The 26129-nt window shown below is 36.6% G+C and overlaps 1 protein-coding gene across 6 annotated transcripts in view; it reads right to left on the reverse strand.

Moving 5' to 3' along the window:
- epha3 (eph receptor A3) overlaps window positions 1–26129 on the reverse strand; it is a 134122-nt gene that overhangs the window by 30032 nt on the left and 77961 nt on the right. For 4 of the 6 annotated variants that reach the window (XM_028435307.1, XM_028435305.1, XM_028435311.1 and 1 more), the window contains 6 exons: window positions 25011–25373; window positions 15046–15170; window positions 8185–8347; window positions 6563–6668; window positions 5308–5372; window positions 2428–2553 (listed from right to left, as the gene is read on the reverse strand). In XM_028435307.1, coding sequence (XP_028291108.1) covers window positions 2428–2553; window positions 5308–5372; window positions 6563–6668; window positions 8185–8347; window positions 15046–15170; window positions 25011–25373 — 948 coding nt within the window. The remainder of the gene's footprint in view (window positions 1–2427; window positions 2554–5307; window positions 5373–6562; window positions 6669–8184; window positions 8348–15045; window positions 15171–25010; window positions 25374–26129) is intronic. The other 2 variants (XM_028435308.1, XM_028435306.1) reach the window with 1 other exon arrangement.

The following is a 26129-nucleotide window of genomic DNA, read 5'->3' on the forward strand; positions in this document are numbered from 1 at the left end:
TAAAGAAATGACCTCGAAAGAATAGAAGCCAAAGTGGAGCAGTGGACAGATGACGGAGGCTGAGGGACTTATCCAGCGGTCATGAGTGAGAAAGAAGATCTTGTTCTGTCTAATTAGACTTGATTAGAGATACTTCATCTTTCTGTATAATTAGTGGAACAAGGTATTTTCTTTGATGTTGAATCTGACCCGTGTGAGAGGAGGGGAGTGCGTTTCATGTCTTTTAACAATTTTGCCAGAACATCACAATTTTGTCAACACATGTAATTAGAAAAGAAGAGGTCTGAGCTAGAGATGAGGACAGAAAGATGAAGATTGTATGATATTATGGTAGAGATATGACCTCCGGCCCTTTGTAGCATCAAATTTGGCCGCTCGGGGAAGTAAAAATGATACAAACTAATGCAGTTGTAGATATGATGTAGAGATGTCATTCCCTTTAAATGCAAAATCCACAATATTTGCAGAGCTGAGTTTTCTAGTTGACAAAACTCTACATTTTTCTATTTGCTCTTTTTCCCACAAAAAAATTTGTGGCCCACTTAAGGTCAAACTGCTCCGTATTTGGCCCCTGAACTAAAATGAGTTACTACCTTACAATGACCCCACAGTTTGTGGTGTACAGTATGTATTAAAGTTGCTACACAATGTTTGATGGAGGTCAAAAAAAAGAAGAAAAATAATTTTACTCTGTGACATCATTTTTGTAGAGTTACAGGATTACGATGCACCAGCTCAGATATTTTTTTATACTGCATTAAATTTGAGCTATATTTTTATATTTGAGAAATTGAAAGTATTATTTATTTATCTATCAATTATTATACATTTCAGGCAAATCAATTAGAGGCGACCCAACATGGGGTCACAACCCTAAGGTTGAAAAACCCAGGTCTAAGCTTTATATTAATTCATAAATCAATTGATTTATTAATGTATTATTAGTCTGGTAAATAGTTTTTTAAATTATATTTGAAATATCAACTATTTATATGATAAAATTATTTTTCATTCTTTTATTATCTTTGCAAAAAAGGTCATAAAATACAATGATTTCTTCCAGATAATGAAGTAAAACTAGTTTTAGTAAATATAACTAAAACTTTCTGTTTGTTTTGGTGTGTTGCTTAACAACGACTGGTCGCTGTAACTCAGCATTGACGATATATTCCATGCTTGATGTGTGCATTGAAAAGCAGAGAGCACTCCTTTATGAAGACAGGTGTTAGTATTTGATGCAGTACTGACAGTTTTATAACATAACGCGGCTCGTGGGGACTCTCCTGATCGCTGTGCTGGCGTGCACTGAGCTCCAGTCTCCATCTATGCTGACTGCACTTCTTGTGAAATCCAGTAAATTCCCCTCCTGCTAGTTATCACGGAGAACATGACGAGTGGCAAGAGAGAGCAACATGAGAAGAGGCCTGGATTACTTCTGCAAACTTTACAGAAGAACTGTTTGGATTTGGGTTTGTAGAGGGTGTGGCTCGCCCTCATCTTATACTGTTCCCCTCTATTATGGGTGAGGGGTGGAGGAGGAGTTAGGACTGTAACTTCTTGTTTTTTTTTTTTACAAAGTTTGCTGCTTCAGTGTCAGATGTTATGGTATATTCATGTTTAATTACAAGCAATTTGTAAGTGTCGAATGACATAAAGTTTGCAAAAAGTCAATATTAGCGGGGTTGACCCTTCTTTTTCAAGGAATTTCTGGGAAATAAACAAAATAAAATGAATAAAATAAAAGTATGTGTAGAGTATTTAAGGCATCTACAATATCCAAGCAACATGACAGGTAGCGACAATATTTATTCAATCTGGAGACATTTTTTCACTTTTCTGCACATGCTGTCAAAGGTCAACACTACAAGAAGTGCAATCATTATAAGACAGCAATACATGTTTTGTTATTGCAATATATACTGTATATATATATATATATATATATATATATATAAACTGGGCATCATCAGACAAAGTTTGCTGGAATATTATGACGGAAATAGAAAACATGTTATTTTGAGAATTTAAATTCCAGAATAATTTACACATACAAATAGTTTTGTTTTTCTAATAATCAGGTACTATATACATGGTATTATTTTATGCATTTAAACCTTTAAAAAAAACAAAAAAAAAAAAACTTTTGCGTCACATCATTGATCCAATATGTGAAAGTTGAATAAAAATACATTATGCATTTCTATTTGTCTAGTCTAGTCTCAAACAAGTCGACTCTTCCCCACCCTTTCCATCGTCCTACCCTGACTCCCTATTCCTTGTTCCCTTCCCCTCATTTCAGTGTAACACTGCCCTTTCTTTTTATATCCTCCCTTAAATCAAGTGTTTCTTTCCCTTCCTTAGGGAGGGCTGGTGATGGTCACAACTGTTCAATACAATTAATTACATTAATTAATTTCATCTTCTCACCTGCTCCCACCACTTTATCGATGGCGATGCAGGAAGCGTCCAGCTCCTTGGCGAACTCGTGCACCGCCTGGCTCGGGTCTTCATACGTGTGCGGGTCCACGTAGGTTCTGATCCCCGGCAGACGCACTGCAACAAGAAAGACCCCCATCTTTCAGAAACTCTACCTCAACGTTGACATTACGACCTACTGTAAACGCACATGGAGACTCCCAAGTGTGTGAAGACGTGAACATGATAAAACGGTGTTTGTGCAATAAAACATTGGGAGATGATGAAGTCCTCGGTGTCTCACTAATTAACTTTTAAGAACTTCTTTAAGGGCACAGGTCGCAGTATAAGCTTTCAGCGGGAGCATGCTGGCTCAGTTAATCATGCGTTACAATAACAGTTACTTACACTGGCTGCTGGGTTCGGAAATAAAACAAACGGCTGAGCAAAGTGTCTTTCATGTATCTGTATAAATCTTTCTCGGTTAAATTGTAGCTATACAAATGGATGTCAGCAATCTGTACTTGATTTGTGACACAAACACATTTTCCAAGGTCTCTTTAAATTGTTATTTACAATAGGACGAGATACGGAGACGCATTCAGTTACGTTTAAAGGATTGAGTCACTTCATGAGCAACTTTGTTCCTTAAAACAAGCATATGAGGTTATTAATCACTTCGGAATGATTGACTTTTAAGCCAGTTACTCAAACTTAGACGTGAGCTCAGATAAGACGTGAAAACACAACCGAGCAAAATGGGAAAAATAATGTTTTACTCTGCAAAGGAGGATGTTCTCCCTTCTAATACAGCTGTGTTTTAGTGGTCCCTGCATGCCAAAATTTATGTTCTACATCTGACACACTAACTATTCACAGAGCACAGGGCAGATGCTGTGTAGGGCCCGTGGGAGCTCTAAGCCCGATGCTTGTGTCAAGGTTTAAGGTAAGGCGGAGGTAAATAAATAACCACTAGATAAGAAAGTTGGAATGAAGTTAGAGCAGGAATATCTAAAAATATACCAAACACATGTTTGAGTTAGAAATGGAAACAGATCCCGGTTCTAAGAAGGCCACGGAAATGCAATTTTTGAATGAAATTAAAAGATGAATCGTTCACTAACTCAAAACGAGCTATGTCCACAACACTTCCTGTAGTTTAGGTCATTGGTTGGTGCCAGAGACCAGGGAAGAACAATCTTGTGGAGACAGAGCCATCTATAAAGGGGAGAGCTTTTTGGAGCTTTAAAAGTGACCAAAAATGGTGGAAAATGTGATTAAAAACCATCAAAATTGGTTAAAAGTTGCAAATTAGAGTGCGGAAATAAACAGAAAAAGTGGTAACGGGTTCAAAGTGTCAATATTAACTTAAAAGTGGCAGAAATGACGGGAGTAAGGTTGGGGTAATGTAATTTAAAAAGTAGGAACAGTTCGTTTAAATTGGCAAATAACGGGCACTATAAATCATGAATGTGGCCATGAAATATGGTGAAAAGAGGTTAAAAGTGACAATAATGAGTCCACATATGCAACATTAGGTGGGAAAAGTGGTGGAAAGGGTTTATAGGTGCTGAAAAAGTCTTGAAAATTGAAAAAATGTGCAGAAAAGGCATTGGAATTTGTTGAAAATTGGCAAAAATGGGAGTAATGTAGCAAAAATGCATTAAAAAGGAGCAAAAATATGGCAAAAAAGTGATGGAAATAGATTTAAATATGTCAAGTTTGGTGTAGTTGCAAAAAAGGGTAAAAATGGGCTAAAATTGTTGATAATTGTTCAAAGTGTTAATATTGGCTAACAATTCAGCAAAATGATGGTCCATTGTTCTATGAATGTGTGATAACCACATGTATTTATCTGAATAATATCCACTGTTATCCAGGAAGTTAATTATTATCTTCGCCATACTATGTAGTCATCTTAAAGATTTAAATCCTTGTTCTAATCAGAAATAAAATGAGTTGAAAGTGACCAAAAATTGTGGAAAGGGTGAAGAAATGGGATTTTAAAAAACACAGAAATTGGTTAAAAGTTGCAAATTAGAGTTGCCAAAAACAGACAGAAAAAGTGGTAAAAAAAAGTTCAAAGTGTCAATATTGGTTTAAAATAATTAGTTTAAACTGCCAAATAATGGGCATGACAAATCATGAATATGGCTAAATTGGCAAAGACTATCATGAAACAAGGTGAAAAGAGGTTAAAAGTGACAAAAATGGGTCAACATATGCAACCTTAGGTGGGAAAAGTGATGGCAAAAGTTTAAAGGGGCCAAAACTCTTGAAAGTGGAAACAATGTGGAGAAAAGCCCTTGAAATTTGATGAAGAAGTGGCAGAAATGGGAATGATGTAGCAAAAACACATGAAAAGGAGCAAAACAATGGCAAGAAAAAGTGATGAAAATATGTTCAAATATGTCAGGTTTGGTGTAGTTGCGGAAAAAGTGTAAAAATTAGCAAAAATGGGCTCAAATTGTTCAAAAAATGTTCTTCATTTCTTGAAGGCATCTGGCGACGCCCTCCCAGTGTCTGGCAATCCAAAATGGGTTCCTGACCCTAAGGTTGAGAACCCCTGGTTTAGGTAACAGTCCTAATTTGTTTCTTTTTTACAAAAACATACTTTGAGGATTGGGTTTACAGACAGACCGAGAAACCTCCTTTTTAACATGGTCTCGATTTGATTATTGTTTTCTCAAATTACCAAACAAATCCAAGTATCTGGGGAAGTTCCCTTTAAACTTGACAACATCTGCTCAGTCGGTTAACATCTGAAAGTGTTTGTGCTCGCAGAACCCTCAAGCAAAGACAATGTAACTACCTACGTATATATTTACACGTAGGATGTAGTTAAGTGCAGAGAAGATGGCTCTAAACAGGTCAGTGTGGTAGACTACTCACAATGGCCGTTGCCAAAGTGCAGCCTCTTCTCATCAGGATGTTTGGATTTGCTGCGGCAACAGATCCTGCCAATCCAGAGAGACAAAGATCAGAGTCGCCACATATTATATCCATGTTTGTCTGCGTGTAAAAAAGACCCTGCTAGCATGCTAGGATATGACCAGTAACTTAGCAATAGGCTTACAATAGCTACACACATGCATACGGGTCAACATAGTCGTATTTTACAATGTATAATAATACAAAAATATGGTTTACATATAATACATTTAAGGCGGAATGACATATCGTGTGACAAGATGTGGTGATTCACGATATTAAAGCATTACAAGATGTATCGTCAAGGTTACAAGTAGCATCACAAGTCAGAATAAGAAAGAAAATCCACACCATCTACTACACACTTGATTGTTAGGGTTTGTTTTTATTTTTTTTTTTAACTTTCCTATTGAATTGAAAAGGTCAAGTATGTAAATATGTTCAGAGTTAAAGTCAAATATTTTGGGTTTTTTTTTTTTTTTTACCCTTTATATACCAAAACATATCGTCTATCGCAGGGGTGTTATACTCATTTTAGTTCAGGGGCCAAATGCGAACAAGTTTGTTCTCAAGTGGATTGCAGAGGTGGAGAATTGAACTATTAGTGTACAAATGAAATAAAAGTATGTATATAGTAGAGTATATAGAGCACTGACACTATCCAAGCAATAGTTGACATGTAAATATTTATTTAAATTGGGGATTTGTTGTCAAATATTTAAATGATTGATCAGGATTTGTCACAAATTCAATGAAACTCTACTTGAACATTAGTAAAGCACTACTTCCGAAAAATCTGTTGAAATACTGTTATTACTTTTTGCATCAATGTCAATATTTATGTTTGGATATCAAAATTGTTCCCAATTTCTGGTAAAATTTCAATAAATAATTCCCATGAAAAGTTTTTATTTTTTGCATATTGCCAAAATTCCAAAGCTTAAGTTCACGTGGAAGCTTGCCAGATGTTTGACGTCCCTTTGCAACCCTACTGAGATATCCACAACTAAAAGATTTGGTCATTTCCACAATGGTTCGTGTTTTCTCAGTCATGTTAACTTTTCCTTGTGAGGCCGGTTTGGATGTTTTAAAGAGCCGGATTTGGCCCCCGGGCCTTGAGTTTGACACATGTGGTGTATTGTATCGTGCTGATGTAGGAAGTGGGGGGTAAAATGAATAAAAGTGGAGAATTGGTCGGGTTGAGTGACAGACAGACCTGCCAATGAGGACGTAGAGCAGCACAGTGAGCAGGATGATGGCCACAGCAGAGGAAATGGCAATCAAAACAACTTGGCTGTTTTCACTGGAGATGGAGAAGGCTGCTGAAAGACACACACACACACACACACACACACACACACACACACACACACACACACACACACACACACACACACACACACAGAGCTGGTGTGAGATGTAGAAAAATCATCAACCCACTTGTTTTGAATTCATATTAGAGTGACTTTTCAGTTTAAAATCGCTCACCAGGGTTGGGGTCAATTATAGTTAGAATCACGTAATTGATAAATATCTACAATTGTGACATGATTATAATTGGTTTTTCTTCTTTCTTTTTTTCCCTCCATTTTTCTTTTTTGTCTCTTTTTTCTTTTTTTATTGTATAATTGTAATTGAAATAATTTGTTGCAATAATATTTGAATTTTAATTAAGTTCAGATCATTTACTTTGTCATTGTAATTGAATTCAACTTTATTTATGTCGCGCAAATTACAACAAAAGTCATCTCAAAGCAAAATTATAGAATTCGAAAAAAACTGTCAATTACAATTTAATTAAATGTAAAACCAGGGAACCATGTTACAGTTCTATGGCTTATACATACAGTATGTGATTTGATGTGTTTATTTATTCAAGGGACAGTAAATATTATAAACAAGAAAATGCTATAAAATAAAAATAAAAATAAAAATAAAAATAAAAATAAAATAAAATAAAATAAAATAAAATAAAATAAAATAAAATAAAATAAAATAAAATAAAATAAATAAATAAATAAATAAATAAATAAATAAATAAATAAATAAACCTATCCTCAATCCCCAGCTGGACCAAAAACCAGCCACATTACCCACACAATACATTCAATAATCAATCAATAAGATATGCTTAATATCATGTTTTCCCACTACCTGTCAGTTCTCTTCAAAATTATTTTACCATTTAAAAAAAAAAAATAATAATCGAGACGTATACAGACAAAAAAAAAGACTCAGACGCCCACAACACAAATATTAATATTAATATTTTCATTGATAAGAAAGCCTGACAAGGAAAAAAAAAAAAAAAAAAAAAAAAAAAAATGAAGAGAAAAAATAGATAAACAATACTTTTTAGTGTATTTTACAGCTGATTTAAGACATGGATCAAACTGACCCCTTATCATAAAAGATGCTAACTCAAAGCTAACAAAAGAGGATAGTTACATTTTTGGGGGGATTATTTATTAAAGGATCAGTAATTGTGATTAATTGTAATTCAACTTTAGTAATTGAGAAGGTCATTGAAATTGACTTTCAGAGGGGAAAATGATCATTGTAATTTTAATTGTAAAAAATGTGGGTCACTGTAATTGTGTAATAAGTGAGTCGTAATTGAAGATGTAATTGTAATTGAAAAATGTAATTGACCCCAACCTTGTCGCTCACATCCAAACAACAAAACAACACACAAGACATACAACAATAACTGTGTAGGTTAAAGTAATAACCATTGACGTAATATGGCTTTGTACACACACATCACAGCTCAGTGTTCAGTGAGAGCTGGTTTCCACCACTAAAGACAAACACAACCATGCACCATGCTGGGCTTACAGTCAGGACTGGTCTCAAACTGGAAACTGGGGCTACTGGCACCGTATCCAGCAGCGGTGCGAGCTCTGATCTGAAGCAGGTACGCAGTGTTGGACTTCAGGCCGTTCAGGGTCACGTTACAACCTCGTGCCCTGAGGATGGTGTAGCTGGTCTCCTGCTCTTCCTGTAAAACGGAACAGAAGTTAACTCTTAATACAAATATAATTTATGTTTCGTAGCCATGGTTAGACCCCGTATGGATATACCATCTGTACATGGAGTCCATGTATACACTACACACATGTCCGCTTTCCCCTCACATGTCCACATGCTAACGCACAAACGCTCCAGACAGTTTGGCAGCCTCGGTCCCAGTCTAATGAAATATGGCTTTTATACTTTATGACTTCTCTCCTACTGATCTCCATTGATAAAACAACAGGAGGATTTACACACTGCGTGGGTATGAGCTCAGCAAATCGGGTCCAGATGTGCGAAGCAAATGAAAAACCAAAGAAGAGGGGACAGGTAGGTGACACAGACCAAAAACTGAAGGTTGGTAGAAAATCTTTTTTTTTCAAAGAGCTAAAATGGTAATCAATACATTTCTTTAAGAGTAAAATATAAAAAAATGTCAAAATGTAATGAAGAGTAAGATTACTACCTATGAAATCCATGTCTATGCCACGAGCTGGTGTAATATAGAAGAGGAAATAATAATATATTCATCATTTATTTATTAATCAATCTATTTATTTATTCCGAGTGATCATTTTTAACGCTCCTCCTATCCTCACATATTACTAACACATTTTACCCTTGGGGTCAATCTGACCCCAGACATACAGTATCTGCCTCCAGAAAATGATTTTCAGAAAAATTGTTGACCAAGTTTTTGAGTCAGGCACTTTGTTTATTTGTTGAACACATAAATAACCCCTTGATAATGAAACCATGACTTGGTCTCTAGCGCCACCATCAGGACAAACTTTTAAATTAGAATGAATTTATCTTGAAAATCTTTCATCCAAATATTTTCTAATTTATGGCACATTCATGACTCTCACAGAATGATCAATATTGATTGATATGGACAGATCAACGAGTTTTACACAGCTAACAAAAAGTTTGGGGTGAAATTGACACCAGAGAAACACCAATGTGTACAGTAAATGTTCAGCACATTGGGAAAAAAAAAATATTATTATGGTAATTTTATGCTTAGTCAATTAGGAAAAATCATGAAATATTAAAAAAAAAAAAAAAAAAAAGTCAACTATTGTTTTTTGAATGATAAACATTGAATGGGGTCAAATTGACGCCAATGATAATGGGAGGGTTAAGAGATGAAGCGTTTAGTTTAGTTGGACGTAAAAAAAACAAAACATACAAGAACAATATTAAGCAATTGAAAAAAAAAACAAAACAAAAATATTGTAACCTAAAGCTACACCAGACTTCCTTAATATACACATCCATACAAAACGTACACATATTTATAATATACTTTCTGAATACAATACAATACATCCTAGGTTCCCAAAGTGGGGGTACGCAAATTGTCATGGGGGCACTAGTACTGTTGAATAGATGGGGTCATGGAAAGCCAAGCTAGCTCAACCTGGTAAGGTAAGGGTAAGAAGTATTGATGCTAAGCTAATTCTAGTTAATGCTAACATTAGATGAGTGGTAATACTATGTTAATAGTAATGTTAATGCTAGGCTAATGTTAATGTTAAACTAATGGAAGCAAATGCTAATATCAGGCTAATGCTAATGATTTGCTAATGCTTTAATGGAAGGTTAATGCTAAAGTTAACTAATGCTAGCCAATAATTGGGTAATGCTAACACTAGGCTAATGCTAATGCAGTGTTCAATGACGCGGGCCAGCACCTGCATCCTCATTTGCATTTTCTTCAGGAAATGCAAATATGAAATATATACTAGTCCTCAACAGTAAAGGTAAGGTTCAAGAACAATTTTCCCTGTAGGGCTACATTGTATATTACATTACATTATGTTTTTTAAGTGTACAGGATGAGGGGGTATATGGCTTCAGGTTAAAAGTCTGATGGGGTACGGGACTGTGAACAGTTTGGGAACCACTGCCTTACGTTATATACATACCGTATTTTTCGGACTATAAGGCGCACTGGATTATAAGGCGCAATATCAATGAATGGGTCTGACTGGGTCTATTTTCATGCATAAGGCTCACTGGTTTGTTATTATTTATTATTATTAAGATGCATTAAGCGAAACAAAATAGTCAGATAAGTCAAACTTTATTCAACTCATTAACAATAACTCTCAACATTGTTCAGGTTTAACACATAAAATACAGAACAATACACTCACGGTAGCCCGAAAGCGCCAAAATACATCAAGCAGTGCAGCTTCATAGTTTACTGAAGTTGTACTGAAACATTTTGATATATTAATTTCATACATAAGGCGCACCTGATTATAAGGCGCACTGTTGATTTTTGAGAAAATTAAAGGATTTTAAGTGCGCCTTATAGTCCAAAAAATACGGTATGTAATATTTCATTTATATCTTAATCACCACATACAACATTATATAAGAGTAAGAGTGAATGCTGAAAATTCTTTCCAAACATGCTTCAAATTAAATTTTTTAAAAAAACAAAAAAAAAAACTTGATGCAACAGCATTGCCCATCATGGACACCCACCATCCGTGTCCAAAGGAAACCTCACACCAGCTAATGGAGCGGATTTCTTTTTATGACACACAAAGCTGTGTGTGTGTGTGTGTGTGTAGGGGGCTTACAGTGTTGGGAAGGTAACTGATACACCAGACCTTTACTGGGACGACTCATTGTCACTGCTATAAATCTTTTGCAGCTTGTCACTGTTCAGCGCTCAGGACAGAATATGAAATCACTCACAGGTGTGGCTCTGGTGTAGTGTGTGTCTCAGTGTGTGTGTAGTGTGCAGAAATGGCAGCTCATTCCACACAGTTCTCCTCTGACCACGAACAGAACCGAGGCTTATCTTCACGTGGGCGTGTGTACGTATCTTTGTGTGTTTACGTGTGTCCCTAAAACACTGTAACCGTTTAATATGGCCTCTGTTGTGCGCTGTGCTTTTAAGAGTGTAAACAAAGCTGTAGCAAATTACAGTTTGTATAACACAGATACACACACACACACACACGGGCACTTAGGGATACCAGCGTGCACCAACCCCCAAAAAACAGGAGACACACAGCCTAAGTCGTGTAAATACAGTGTTTGGACCGACATTGCTCTATCAAAGGCTAAATAAACATCTGCAAATTAAAGTGAATTACAGGCTTTCAGTCTTAGCTTTACAGATTGTGTTGATAACACATGGCTAAACCAATCATCATATTGTGTTCCCACAAATTTTATTTTCACAAAGTGCACTCTGAGAAATCTTATCAACTGCACAGTGCTTTCAGACAGTTTGAGTGAGTGAGTGAAAGCAGGGATGGAAGTGCTTGTCTGGGATTTCTAAAAGATGAAGCATTGTTCTGTCTTCTCTGTAGCAGTTTGGTTGGGAATTCCCAACAAACGCTGTGTATATTTCTATATATAGAATGGGAAGCAGTCAGCCTTTGACACTAGTTTTAGCTTTGACCAGTATGCCACTGTGTGACTAATGTGTTGGATGAAGAAATGTGGCAGAATCAAGATGTAAAAAACAGATTGGTGTAAATACAGTCAGGGATGTTAACAGCAGATTTATATTATGCTATAAATCTGATTTATTAAGTAAAAGACTGTTTATTTTTTATTCTTCTTCCTTTTATGCTACAATAAGGACCAGTGATAATTTTGTTTACTAAAAAAAAATCTTAGTTCAAATCATAGTTTTTGTCAACACAACACTTTTTACATAACTTGACTGTAACACATTTAAAATGAAAACTGTATCGAAATATAGTGATATTTTAGTCAACTAATAAAAACTACACTATAATATTCACACTGGACGAAATCAAAACAGAACTAAGTTTCTTTTATGGAAAGTGGCCAAGCAAAACAAATTTGTTGCGTGGAAGGCGGGACAAGCCGGTAAGTGATCCAATAGGAAGTAAGCTGATTGTGTTAGCGTACGTATGACAGGTCGTGTGGTCTTACGCATTGATCACATAAATTATGTCTGTGTGTATTTACAAACATGTCATCCCATGTCAGTTTGATAAAAGGTAATTAAATATTTAAAGAAATGCGTAAGCTTTTATTCTTTAAATTTAAGTTGACTATCTGTAACATATTTAGTTGACTAAAACTACAATACATAACTCAAATAGTTCTGATAACTAAATTTGGACTAAAGCTAAATTGCATTTTAGTCAAAAACTGTCTGTGTTCGAAAATATCATACTAATGTACTACTCATACTAAGTTTGACGTCAACATTAATATGTAGTGCATTCACAATCGATAGTATGAAAAGAGTCGGTATGTGAGAAATACCCAGATGTATACTACTGTATGTGGGGACATTTTTAAAGCATGCACGGTGGACACACTAGTCATACTCAACAACCCCATGATGCATTGTGGGTGGAATGTAAAATCGTCCTGGGACCGGCTTCAAGCTAAAAATCAAACGTCCCCTTTTCAAAACAAAAGCGTCTCTTCTTGTCTTCCATTAGTTTAACACTTTTGTAGATAGGGCTCTTGTTTCGAAGTCAACAGGAAGCTTTGTCAGTAGCACAATGGCGGGTCTCCGAAAAACTCAGAAATGTCGGAATGAAATGTGTATACGCGAGTTTTATGGATCATATGAGCACATGTGACTTTCTCACTTCAAATGTTTTCAGAACTTTCAAATCTGGAGAATCTACAGAGATATTTAGTCTCAGTGTGTTTCAGATTTTTGACATACTTATAGTACATAGTAGATTGTATTATACTCATTGAGTTTGTAGTGTATAGTATTGTACTTAGTGTGGCATTTCGAACACAGCCTACAACTAAAACTGAATAAAAGATTTACTGTCAAATATCAGGTCTGTTTATGCCCAATGGATGGAACTATCTCAAAGGTTTTTCTCTGTCTCCTGGGTGAGTCATGATGTGGTCTTAATGTGAGGAATTTGTGCTCGAACATTTGTCCTCCTGTGGCCTTGAGCCTTGGCATGCTAAATGCCCTCAGAGCCTCTCCGCCTGCCGTACGAAGAGGCCACCATGGAGCATTGTTGGGGGTTGGGGAGGGTGGATAGTGGGGGGGTGTCCTTTGGTTGTCACAGTTTGCCCTTCTGCATGGAGAAGCCTTTTGTGAGAGGTTTAAATCCATGGGTAGGCATGGCTGCCAAGGAGAATCCTCTGGGAACCTGGTTTGTGTGTGTGTGTCTTTGTGTGTCAATGATAATACCTTAAAGTGATTACATAGAACAAGAGGGCTCATTATTCAGTGTCTTCTTTTAACTACGTACTTACAATGTCCTGATTTGTTCTGAAAACGGGATGCATTTGTGATGAATAAACACATGGTGGATAACCACAGTAAAGGATCCGTAATACATTAATCTATAGGGATGAGGATGAGTGTCTAAAAATGTTCTCTGGCTGTTTACGCGCCTCGTCGTACAGTCCTAGGTAAGAATTGCTGAGCAGAGATCAGAGATGAGAAAGGAAACTGCTTCTGTCAGCCTACTAATCAAGAGATTAGGGGCCATGGTCGGCTCTTCGAGAAAACTGATGGGAGACGCAGACGTGGAAAACACACACACACACACGCAATATCGGCCTGATTGATTATACTTGCATCCGAGGTGAACTCTTCCATCAAATGTCAACCCATAGCACGCCATTGGTGCTGAAAGGCAGCCTAATTTGTTCTGCACTAATTTCTCTCACAGAGGAATGAGGGACCCCACAGATGCATTTACTGTCTCCCATAAAACTTGTCGCCATTAACAAGCGGAATGGAGTGGAAGACAGCATGGGAGAAAGGAGACCAGGGAAAAACACAACACATGGTGAATAGAGACGGAAGAAGGGTACCGGTAGTCAAAAAAGGGTCATAGGACAAATTGTATTAACTTCTGTTGAATAAAAATTATGTTTAGTGTAGTAGTTTTTATTTGGGGTTTCTAAAAATCCTTCTAGGAAATCCATAGATGACGATCTAACCTTGTTGTCCTTCACATTCTATGTAAACAACACTGTATTGTCGAACTAACACTGGAACTCCACTGGATGCGTAACTCCGTAATCCGCTGTCCGTCAATCCCCATTGTCTCCGTCTGTAATGCGTAACTGTTGCGGCAAGGACTCGAGATCTTGTTAATTCACATGTAATTGCGCAATATAGCCAGTTGTAGTCAAAACAAAGAGAACCACAAACGTACATAAACAGTTCATTGTGTACTTCGAGAGGAGCCCTGTAGATCTTCCGCTTTTGTTTAGATTATTGTAATTCAAACATGGATAAGAGCAATATTTATATGTGAAATACAATCCACTGCCGCCACGTCCAGGGTGTAGCCTCGCCTAGCGCCTAAATAAAGTTGGAGATGGACCCCACCACCCTGAAAAGGAGCAAGCAAGTTGGAAAATGAATGGAAAAAAAAAGATCCACCTTGAATAGAGTATTTTATTTTGAAAATAAACCGGATGTTTTATTCTGTCTGTGCACTACTTCCTGTCCCACACGAGGTTATCTTTGTTGAGTTTATGCAGCATTGCAATAATAGAAGGTCACCGGACTGACGGAGTCGTTACGCAGCTGTGACTGGCCACATACGCATGTGGTGGAAATTGACACATTGACTTTATTGGAAAAAAAATTGGTGGCAGCTCTTTATAAGTTGCTGAATGTATGGGCATCATGTTTAACATCATACAAGACAAAGTCCAAAGAGATACTTAGGCACCAACCTTTTCGTAGTATTTGATTTCATAGTCCAGGATGATACCGTTTGGTCTTTCTGGCTCCTGCCAGGAGAGTGAGACACTGTTTCTGGAAGTCCTCTCCTTCCTGATCACTGTCACTGGAGACGGAGCTGGAAATGTGCACAGACACACAGACACAGACAGGACAAGAGGAAGTTGTTTTAGTTGAAGGAATCCTGGCAATTGTCTAAAGTTCCTGTAAGACTAATTCAGTTTGTGGCCCAGTGGGTACCAAATTATCAGCTGTGACCCTGGACTGAGGGTGGAACTAAACCATGAGGGCCAGAACAGCTGACTGAACCACACACGCACACACACACACTGGGGATGTTGACCTCTGTCCAGACAAAACGGTCAAGAAACAAACCATTAAAATCAAATTATGTTCATCCAAATTGACTACACTGAGCTAACATCAACAGGGTTTTATTCTTTCATATCATACAACTTGTATTTATGATTTATTTTGTTCAACTTATTGTTTCTGTTCAGAAAAACTGTAACTTCCTAAAATAGTGGTTGTGTTCCTTGGAACCTCAACTTTTCCCCACTCCGTATCCTGAGTAGAATTAGTAAAATGTAATGTAATATCTGCAACATTTTAAAAAGGAATAAATAAATTGAATAAAAAAAATTGAATGGTGACCGTGGCTCAGTGGTAGAGTAGCTCAACCATTAATCAAAGGGTTATGGGTTCAAATCCCACTCTCGGCAAGTCATTGTTGTTGTGTCCTTGCGCAACTGTTACTGTTACTTGTGCTTCCATGTTATGCCAGTAGTAAATGGGTGAGTTTTGATAGTTATAACTGTCAGGGTCTGTTTGGTTTTGTTTGTGTTTAGCCCATGTGGTCCACTTTTGGTTCTAATAGTCGTTGTTTCCTGTAGTTTCATGTGTTAACTCTTGTCTGTTTGTGTTTCCCAGGTATTCCAGTTTGTGTCTCCACCTGTGTTATCTCTTTCCTGTTTTGCACCCAGGTGTGGCCCGTTCCCAATCAAGCCTCCCTCACTATTAAGCTGAGTGCTTGGACACAGAATGATGGCTGGTTCATTGTGAATGTAGCCCTGTTTGTGTGCTGTTGGGTTCTTGAACCCTGCTCCCCGGTTTCCTCGTGCCTCCTTTAGTCTTTTAGATTTTTGGTTTTACGAATGAACTATTTCTATAAACACTACACCTGCCTACTGTCTCTACCACCACATCCACCAGGTGTGATAATGAGCCCATTTTTGCTTATTTTTACCCTTTTTCTGCAACTGTACCAAACTTGCCATTTTATAACCTTTTTTCATGATTTTTGTTCCTTTTAATGCTACATTACTCCCATTTCTGCCACTTCATCAAATTTAAATGCCTTTTCCACTTTCAAGACATTTTTGCCATGCATATTTTTGCCATCTTAACCACATTCATGATTTGTTATGCTCGTTATTTGCCAGTTTAAACTGATTGTTCCTGCTTTTTAAATTGCAACAGCCCAAGCCTCTCCTGCCCCTTTTCTGCCACTTTTAAGCCAATGTTGACACCCTTTTTACTACTTATTCTGTCCGTTTTTGGCCACTCTCACTTGCAACCTTTAACCAAATTCTGTGGATTTTAAAATTCCATTTCATCACCATTTCCACCATTTTTGGTCACTTTTAGCCCATTTTATTGCTGATTAAAACAAGGATTTACATTTTTAAAATGACTATATAGTATGACACAAATAATAATAGACTTCCTGGATAACAGAGGATATTATTCAGATAAACTAATAAATGTGGTTATCACAGATTCATAACAATAGACCATCATTTTACTCACTTTATTGATGGGCCCCACAAAGCTCTTCCCTTTATTCCCCCTTATGATTTTTTTAAGCCATGGACAATAACAGCTCATTGATCTACGTTATTATATTTTGTGATTACAAGGTAGACAAAAAAGAAAAAAAGTCAAGTAATTAGAGTGTGAAGAGGTCTGCCCAAGTGTGCTCTTCTTTGGAAATGAAAACATGTTCACCCTAGAGTAGATAGTCCTTCAACGTTTACTACACATATTGTCCCTTGAACTTTTCGCGAGGCTTGTTATTATTTTTATTAGAGACTTTATAAACTGTTTATCTCCCAGTGTCTTGGTTGCTTGTCTTTCTTCCCTCACCCATGCATCGTCCTGCCTCGGGGAGTTCACGTGGTCCCAATCTAGTAATTCAGCACATATCTCCTTCTACCAAGCTCTCCTTATACTCCCTTTCTCATTTCCCTTTTTTTTTTTTTTTACTGCTCTTTAATTGCCATGCAGCTCTGGGACTTTTCATTTCATTTGACCACAGGAATAAAACCTGTTTGTCTTTGAAATGTTCGAGCCTTTCTCCATTTTGATTACATGGGCTGCAGAATGCGTCAATGTGCGTACGAGTGTTAGGTGTTTGTGTTTTCGTGGGAAGCCCCCCTCCTCCAACCATAATGAATCCAGATGGAGAAAATCTGTTTGTAGCCCCGCTGCTCCTTTTCCTCCTCTCCCTCTGGTTCTGATAGTAGGGGTGAGGCTATGCTTTTTATTGGCTCTGTGGTTTATGGTGGTAATGATTTACTGTGTCTGGGTCGCTCGGAGGCAGCTTCAAGTTGCTCTCCTCCTTCGTTGCTCTCGCGGTGCTTCCCCCTCTCCATCATTCCTTGCATGTTCACGCTGAGCACTTAATATACTGTCATTCTCTGTTTCTGTCTGAGTCATAACTGTAAAACTAATACGGTGTAAAAATTCTGTGCCTTTCACTCACAAATTGAGATAAATGATGCATCTGTTGGAACATATTAAAATGCCTCATACACGACTAGAAGTGACGGTCATTATAGCTCATTTTTATATGAAACAAATGCTGCTCAGGAGGTTAAATTATTGTACAAATGAGAGACAATGATGTAAAACTTTATCACCCAGTCTATTAGATAAGTGGTTCTCAACCTTTTCAGCCCACGACCTTTCAAAATAAAAGTTCCAGAGACCAGGGACCACCACTGTACTTGAAAGTGGTTGAACACAGACATACAGTAGAATATGGTAATCTTAAAGATGTAAATCCTTGTTTTAATCAGAAATAAGAAAGGGTTATAAATGACCAAAAATGGTGGAAAGCGTTTGAGTGCTGAATATGTCTTGAAAGTGGAAAAAAAATGTGCATAAAAAGCAATGAAATTCTTGGAGAAGTGGCAGAAATTGGACTAATGTAGCAAAAATGCTCCAAAAGGAGCAACAATATGGCAAACGAGAGTGATGAAAATATGTCAATTTTGGTAAAATAAGCTGAAATTGTTCAGAATTGTTCAAAGCGTCAATATTGGCTTACAAGTCAGCAAAATGATGGTCCATTGTTCTATGAATCTGTGATAACCACATTGATTAATTTATCTGAATAATATCCACTGTTATACAGGAAGTTTACTATTTTTTGTGTCATAGTATATAGATGCATAAAGATGCAAGTATTTGTTTTAATGAAAAATAAAATAGGTTAAAAGTGACCGAAAAGGTGATGAAAGGGGATTTTAAAAACAACAAAAATTACAAATTTGAGTGTCCAAAAATGGACAAAAAAGTGGTAAAAAGGATTCAAAGTGTTAATATTGGCTTAAAAGTAGGCACAGTTAGTTTAAACTGGCAAATAATGGACATGACAAACCAAGAATGTGGTTAAATTGGCAAAAATAAGCATGAAATATGGTGTTAAGAGGTTAAAAGTGACAGTAATGGGTCAACATATGCTACATTAGGTGGAAAAGGAGGTGGAAATGGCTTACAAGTGCGAAAATGTCTTGAAAGTGGAAAACAATGAGCAGAAAAGACATTGAAATTTGATGGAAAAGTGGCAAAAATGGGAGGGATGTAGCAAAAACGCATTAAAAGGAGCAAAAATATGGCAAGAAAAAGTGATGAAAATAGGTTAAAATATGGCAAGTTTGGTGTTGTTGCAGAAAAAGGGTAAAAAACAAAAGCCAAAATGGGCTCAAGTTGTTAAAAAAAAACATTCTTAGTTTGTTAAAGGAATTAGGTTGACTCTGCATTGTCAGGTATTGCATGAATGCTATAGTCTCCGTTGTGTTGTTTGCATATTTATGACAACAAGTGAAGGGCAAAGGAAGGAAAGATGAGGAGAGAGATCTGACAGCACCTTGACAGCAACGCCAGGACAATCGGCTCCTTCCAAGGGAAACACTTAATCCAGCTTTTAACAGCTTTGGCATCCAAGTGTGAGTGTGTATTTGATAGAAAGTGTACGTACAGACGGGCGAGGCGCGCAGCAATGACATCTCTAATCCTTGTAAACTCCGAGGGCTGAGGGAGAATGTGCAGCTGCAGGCTGAGATATTTGTTTGCGAGGAGCGTGAGTGTGTGAGGTGAAGGTGGTGGGGCAGAGCGCTGAGGTGTGTGCACGATAATCCATCAGACAATAAGATGGTTGTTAATATGCTGATCACACACAAGCCCCTTAGTGTTAATAAGCCAATACTTCAAATCCTTTTTATATTCATATAGTACAATCAATCAAATAAATCATAGCCTGTGTCTTTCAACATATTATTAGCCTTCTCCTATTCACTGAATTTATGTCTAGGGATGTTCCATATTTTGCCGATATCTGCTAATATTGCCCAACATTACATTTCCAATTTCTAATAATAACGGATACTGATACTTTTTGGACTATTTTAATATTTTATGTGTAACTTATGTATTTTTATTATAATTATACATATATATACAAAAAAGGAAAAATGCATAAAAAAAATAAAGAAAGAAATTCAAAAATAAATGTTAATAAAATAAATAAAAATAAATGAGTTGTATAAAAAAAACAAAAAGAAAAAAAAACAAAACATATAACACTCTTGCAAACTACCTGAAAATAACACTAACCCAGTGTTTTTCAACCTTGGGGTCCCCTGGAGTTTGAATGGGGTCGCCTGAAATGTATTATTCTTTTTCAAATCAAGAAACACAATCTTAAACAACTGTATTTTATACTTTCACTTTGCCAAATATAAATGTAGTTCAAATAAAATGCTGTAAAATAAATAAACAAATAAATAAATAATATCTGAGCTGGCACAACTTGTCACTAATCCTGGCTACTCCATATTTGTATTACAATATAACAAACATGATCAAAAAAGTAATTCTAGGAAGAAGAAAATGTCTTTAAGGTCACCAGAAATTTCCTTGATATCAAAATGGGGTCAAGATCCAAAAAAGAGGTTGAGAACCACTGCTCTAACCGACACACGGCTATATGTCTATATATTGTCACCTCGATAACAAAAGTGGGTTTTTTTGGCCATTTTGTGATTTTATGTGTAACTTTTATTATAATAAATTATAAATAAAAAAATTTAAATAAAAAATTATTTAAAAAAAAAAAAACTCCTACTTTTCTAGGTAAAAAATCTTAAAAAGGCCACGAAAAAAATTACATATAACACTTGTGTGCACGCAGAATCTTTATTCACAAGTAGTCACCATTTTGTCACCTAAAGGAGGTCAAGTCGCTCCCACGTCACTTCAGATACAGCCCAGCTGTGACAACACGCAGCACGCACAGCAGACATCTGTCTGTATATGTGACGTGTGTGCAAACACCCTGTCACATCTGCATACTCAACTCTCTGTCAAGTTTCTGGATGACAAGGTTTACATGAGTGTCACTGCATATATTAATCTTTCCCATAGTAAATGCACGCCACGTCTTTTCTTTGACATCAGATACAGTGCATTTGTCATCAGACTGATGCAGGTGGTTGGTTGTATACTGCCTTAGTGCTTTGATAGATGTACATCTGAGATTAATCAGCACCAAAGTAGAAAAGGGGAGAAAAAAAAGAGGATAAACAATAGTGAAGAAAGCTAATATCCAGACTGTTGGAAGGTAGATGTTCCCACTCTTCTTGTTCCAGTAGTAAAGTCACATTTGAATCTTGGAAGTTTGTTTGTTGTCATGTTAACATAGAATAAAGATTGCCTTTGATCTGGATTTTAGGTTCTGTGTTTCTATATCTAGGTGGAAACAAAGTTACCAAGTTTTCACTCTGACGATCAAGACGATGCATTAACATTTATCTGAAACGTGCTTATCTGGGTTATTGTCAGTATGATTCCATTTCTCTTACCACAGGAATTATCAATATCAATCCGATGCTCATTCAGCACAAATCATACTTACTTTTATTCCTTATTTTGTGTTGTGGAATCTTAAAAAAGCTTAGTGATATTACTCACCAGAGAACAATATAGTCGACAACAGCAAGTCAGTAAAAATGGTCCGATTTTATTAGTTTTTATGGGTTACGTAAATGTTAGCATTAAAAATAAGAACATTCTACAGCTGAATGAAATAACTTAAAACAATATGAGAAAAACCTCAATAAATCCTATAAAAACCAAAATCTAAATATATTCAAAGTGCAAAATAACCGCTAGTTTCAATTAAAGATAAGAATGATTTACATTTGAATAAAATAAATAGAAAGACTACCCCGACAAATAACCTCAATAAATCCAACAAAAACAAATTATGTATCATAGAGCTTACAGTATATAACAGAGATTTTAGATGCAGGCCATTTGCTGATATTGGACTAATATCCAACGTTAATATCAGATCAGGACACTCTTATTACTAAATCTGGTTATGTCGACCAGACATCATCATTCAAAGGATTTGTTCGATAAAATAGAAACATCAAAGGCACCAACTCATTATTAAAGTATTTTCTGATAGTCATGCTTGAATGTATGTATACTCTCACCTTATTTGCCTATTACTATTATTGAATCAACTTATTGATTAAGTCTGACTTTACTGTAAAACGACTTATGAACTAAACTCCCTGCCGGTCAGACTGGTAAGAAAACTATCATATTAACTGTTGTATTTAGGAAAAAATATTGTATTGTTGGAGGCCCTTTATTGATAGTGACGGTCCTGCATATGCTAGTTTTTTAAAATGCGAAGCAGAACAAAGAATATTCCCAATGGCATTGAAAATATAAGGGAAGAACTATGAGGGAACCTCCAAAGCCTGAGAGAACAACTGCTGAACATATTTCAATCACCGGAACAAACAAGAGAGGGTCAAGTACGAAGAGGATGATCAACTTGAGTAAGACTTAGCACATTTATAGCTGGACTCAAAGGATTTTCAAGGTTTGGCACTTTCTTCTACAGCTTGATTTATATAACCTTTGGATTTCACAGAACTACTTCATTTTGCTTTTCCTACTCATCTATTGGCTGGGTGTGTGAAAGGGTGTGTGCATTAAAAGATTGATGGTAAGTTTTAGGGTGTGATCTTCACCTAAGCAGAGTCAGTTAAAAGACTTAGTGGGGCTTTTTTTTTTGTTAGCGAAAGGAGGAAGATATTCAAGCCCACTCGTTAAATGAGAGAAGAGCAGCCTGGGATCTGCTTGTAAATGTCGAGGACTGATGGTCGGACTCCATGTGTTGGGCTCTATGAACTATGGACTAGTGTTTTATTAGATAAAGGATCTTATTATTGAGAACAAAAAACAGGTGGGAATGTGAGTTTTATAATATTTCTGCATATTACATAGATCACATACATGAGGGATATATTTAGTAATCAAGAGGGAATCATATGAGAACAATCACTTAATCAGCTCTGACAAAAAATCACATCTTTGACTTTGAGACTTATTTGTTTCATGTGTCTTTCCTTTTTGAAAGCTAGCAAAAACAAGGAACCACAAGATGATTATTAAAAGCATTTGATCACTATCAATCAGGAGATATTGTGCATATCCTAATGCAAAGTGACATAGACCCTTTCAAGTATTGCCAGAGCCGAACGACCTCTGCAAAATCTGAAAGTAATTGAGCCGATAATTCCTGGAATTATTATGCGGAAGTCAAGAAACCATCAAAGTGATTATCAGACGCCTCTGAATAAGACTGGCAGTTGACAGTCAAAACATGTCAGGCGATGTCTAGTAAATTTCCTAGAAAAAGTTGTCTGAATAAATGAATGAAATCTCAACATATTATTCAAAAAGAAGAGAAAATAAAGTTGCTGCATTTATTGTGCAGAAGTCAAGAAAACATCAAAGCAATCAGCAGATGCCTCTGAAGAAGACTGACATTTGAGAGTTGAAACATGTCAGGAGATCAAAATCAATTTCCTGAGAAAAAGTTGTCTGAATATATGAAATCTTAACATATTATTAAAAAAAAAAAAAAAGATAGAATGAACTTGCTGGAATTATTATGCGGAAGTCAAGAAAACATCAAAGCTTTCAGCAGACGCCTCTGAAGAAGACTGGCAGTTGACAGCCAGGAAATCAAAGTTCATTTCTTGAAAAAAGTTGTCTGAATAAATTAAGAAGGTGGCTGTCTGTATGGTTCCCGTATCAATATACAGACATTCTATCCATACGCTTTAGGTCACGTGATAGGTCAGTCATTGGCCAATAGCACCGGGGGTTGTCCATACGGTAACCGTACAAATAGATAAATGAAACCCTAACATATCATATAATTGAGCCAATCCTCAAGGCAGATGATGCTAATGTTGTTCTTGTTTGTTTTTTTTTAAATATGTAAAAAATTCCTGAATGTCAAAGTGAAAAAGGAGGAAAACCCTTTTCAGATGAACTGTGGAGATGATGACTTCTATATTTCACTTTAACAAAGATAAGTCCGTCTGTATGGATGTAAAAAGTGAGTGAAAATCCACATATTTACAGTATCTGATTTCTAAATGCACTTAGGCTTCTATAGAAAGTGTCCAAAAGAGTTTCCTTTCTAATGATACATGTGGGGAAACAGATTAAGCTTAAAAACACTTTAAATTTGCCATCACGGCCTTAATGAAGCTTTTGGGAAACAGGATTTAAAGTTTTACTCTATTCTATAGACTGACTTATGGGACATGGTCTAGTAGTGATTTGTGGAGTGAATGACTTTCATTCAGTCAGTCATTATTTGTATATTTTTCTACACGTTTTTGCTACACTGGGACGAAACCGCAATATTGGTAAGTGTGAGGCATCAATACTAGCCATCAGCTCACATAAATATTTAAAGAGATCTCTTCATTTTTACATATTTGTTTAACATTTGGGGACACAATATTTTTTATCAGATAAAGATGTAGTGCAGGGCCTCATAGGTCAATAGATTAAAGATCATTTGCTTGAAAACAAGTTGTAAAAAGCTGAAATGGATGCATGAACGTTTTTTTTTTTGATCTTCACTGTAAACTCTCTCTTATTGACATCGTCAGAAAAGTTTTGCACATTGCATTGTGGGATGTTGAGTCCTGTAGACGGATGCATATAAGTGTTTTTACTTCATTCTTAATCTGAAATTAGCAGCAAAACAATAAAATGGAGATCAAAGTGGATTTCTTGAGGAAGAGTTGTCTGAATAAATGAAACCTTAACATATTACTCAAAAAAAAGACATAAATAATCTTGCTGGGATTATAACGCGGAAGTCAAGGAAACATCAAAACGATCAGCAGACGCCTTTGATGAAGCCTGACTTGTGGTTGTCAGTTGAAACATGTCAGAAGATCAAAGTGGATTTCCTGAAGAACAGTTGTCGGAACAAATGAAATCTTAACAAATTATATAAAACAATGGTGGATGTTTATTTTGGGGATTACAGGAAAAAGATCCGAATTTGGAAGAAATTGAATGTCTTGCAGAGTGATGTGATATCGCGGGTAATACCGAGAACAAACTAGAATAAAAATAGTTTCAAGCAAATTACCGTCCTTGTTTGTTAAAGGAACACAAGAAATCACTTTAAGAATTAAGTAAAAACACTTCTATGCATCCGTTCACGCGCCTCCACCTCCCACAATGCAGTGCGCTAACATTTGACTTCTTGTTTTTGTATGAGGCCTGCACTATGTCGTCGTCTGACAAACTTGTGATCAATACCAAGCAGAAAACTCACCAGCTTGGTTGGTGGTAATGGTGACAGCTGCGTACTGTCTCATCTTCGGTGCCATCACGGACACCCCGTTTTGCGCCTCGATCTCAAACGTGTAGTTGGTGTGAGCCAGCAGGTCGCACACCATCACTGTGGTGTTTTGAAGGCCCGCCGCTCTCGGGAGGAAGCGCACGTTGTTCCGACATGGTTCGCAACGCAGAGCCCCGCCGTTGGAGCTTCCGTCGGCGCCAACCACACGGCAGCGTTTACAGACCACGGTGAAGGTGATGTCCTTTCGGCCGCCGGCGTCTTCAGGCCAGCTCCAGTCGAGGATCACGGAAGTCTCATTGATGGACGAGATCACGTTGCGAGGAGGTGAAGGAGGCCCTGGTAGATAGATACAAAAAAAATAGATGAATAATAGAGAAAAAGCAACGTTAAAGGTAAAAAACTGTAGCAGCAGACAACAGACAGACAACTTTTAAAGGTCACACATCTCATTCAGCTTCATTGACACTTTCCAACACAAGTGAATGAAACCAGGGTTGGGGTCAATTATAATTGTAATCGCGAGTTGATAATTAATTACAATTATGGCATAATTATACTATAATTGATTTTGTAATTGCGATTGCCATGAAAATTGTATAAAAAAACCTGAAAAGCACAAAACATTAAAGGTAATGTGGGTTTGCGGTAAAAAAAATATATATATTGATGAGCCTAACAAGGAAACCAATAGATAGGAAACAAATTAAATAATAGATATTTGTATTTAGTGTATTTTACAGTTGATTTAAGACCCGTTATCATAACACAAGAGGAAATCTAGTGGTGGTGTTACATCACAGGATTGTCAAGTATTGTGGGAAATGTGGTTTACTGTATAAACCAATAAATAGTCTTATGTTTTTAATGTGGATTTAAGGGGAAAAAAATAATATTTTTTAGAAGGCAAATGGAGGCTATGTATATATGAATAACTCCACAGGGCTTAATACAATAGAAATGTGTGTTAAAATGAAAAAGAAAAATGAATTTTTCATCAAATAAAAATAATGAAGTGGCTTCTTACTCTGCGTTCTGCCCTCAGATTACCCCTGTGTGTGTGTGCGTGCGTGCGTGCGTGCGTGCGTGCGTGCG

Source organism: Gouania willdenowi, chromosome 21, assembly GCF_900634775.1.
Source record: "Gouania willdenowi chromosome 21, fGouWil2.1, whole genome shotgun sequence".
NCBI lineage: Eukaryota > Metazoa > Chordata > Actinopteri > Blenniiformes > Gobiesocidae > Gouania > Gouania willdenowi.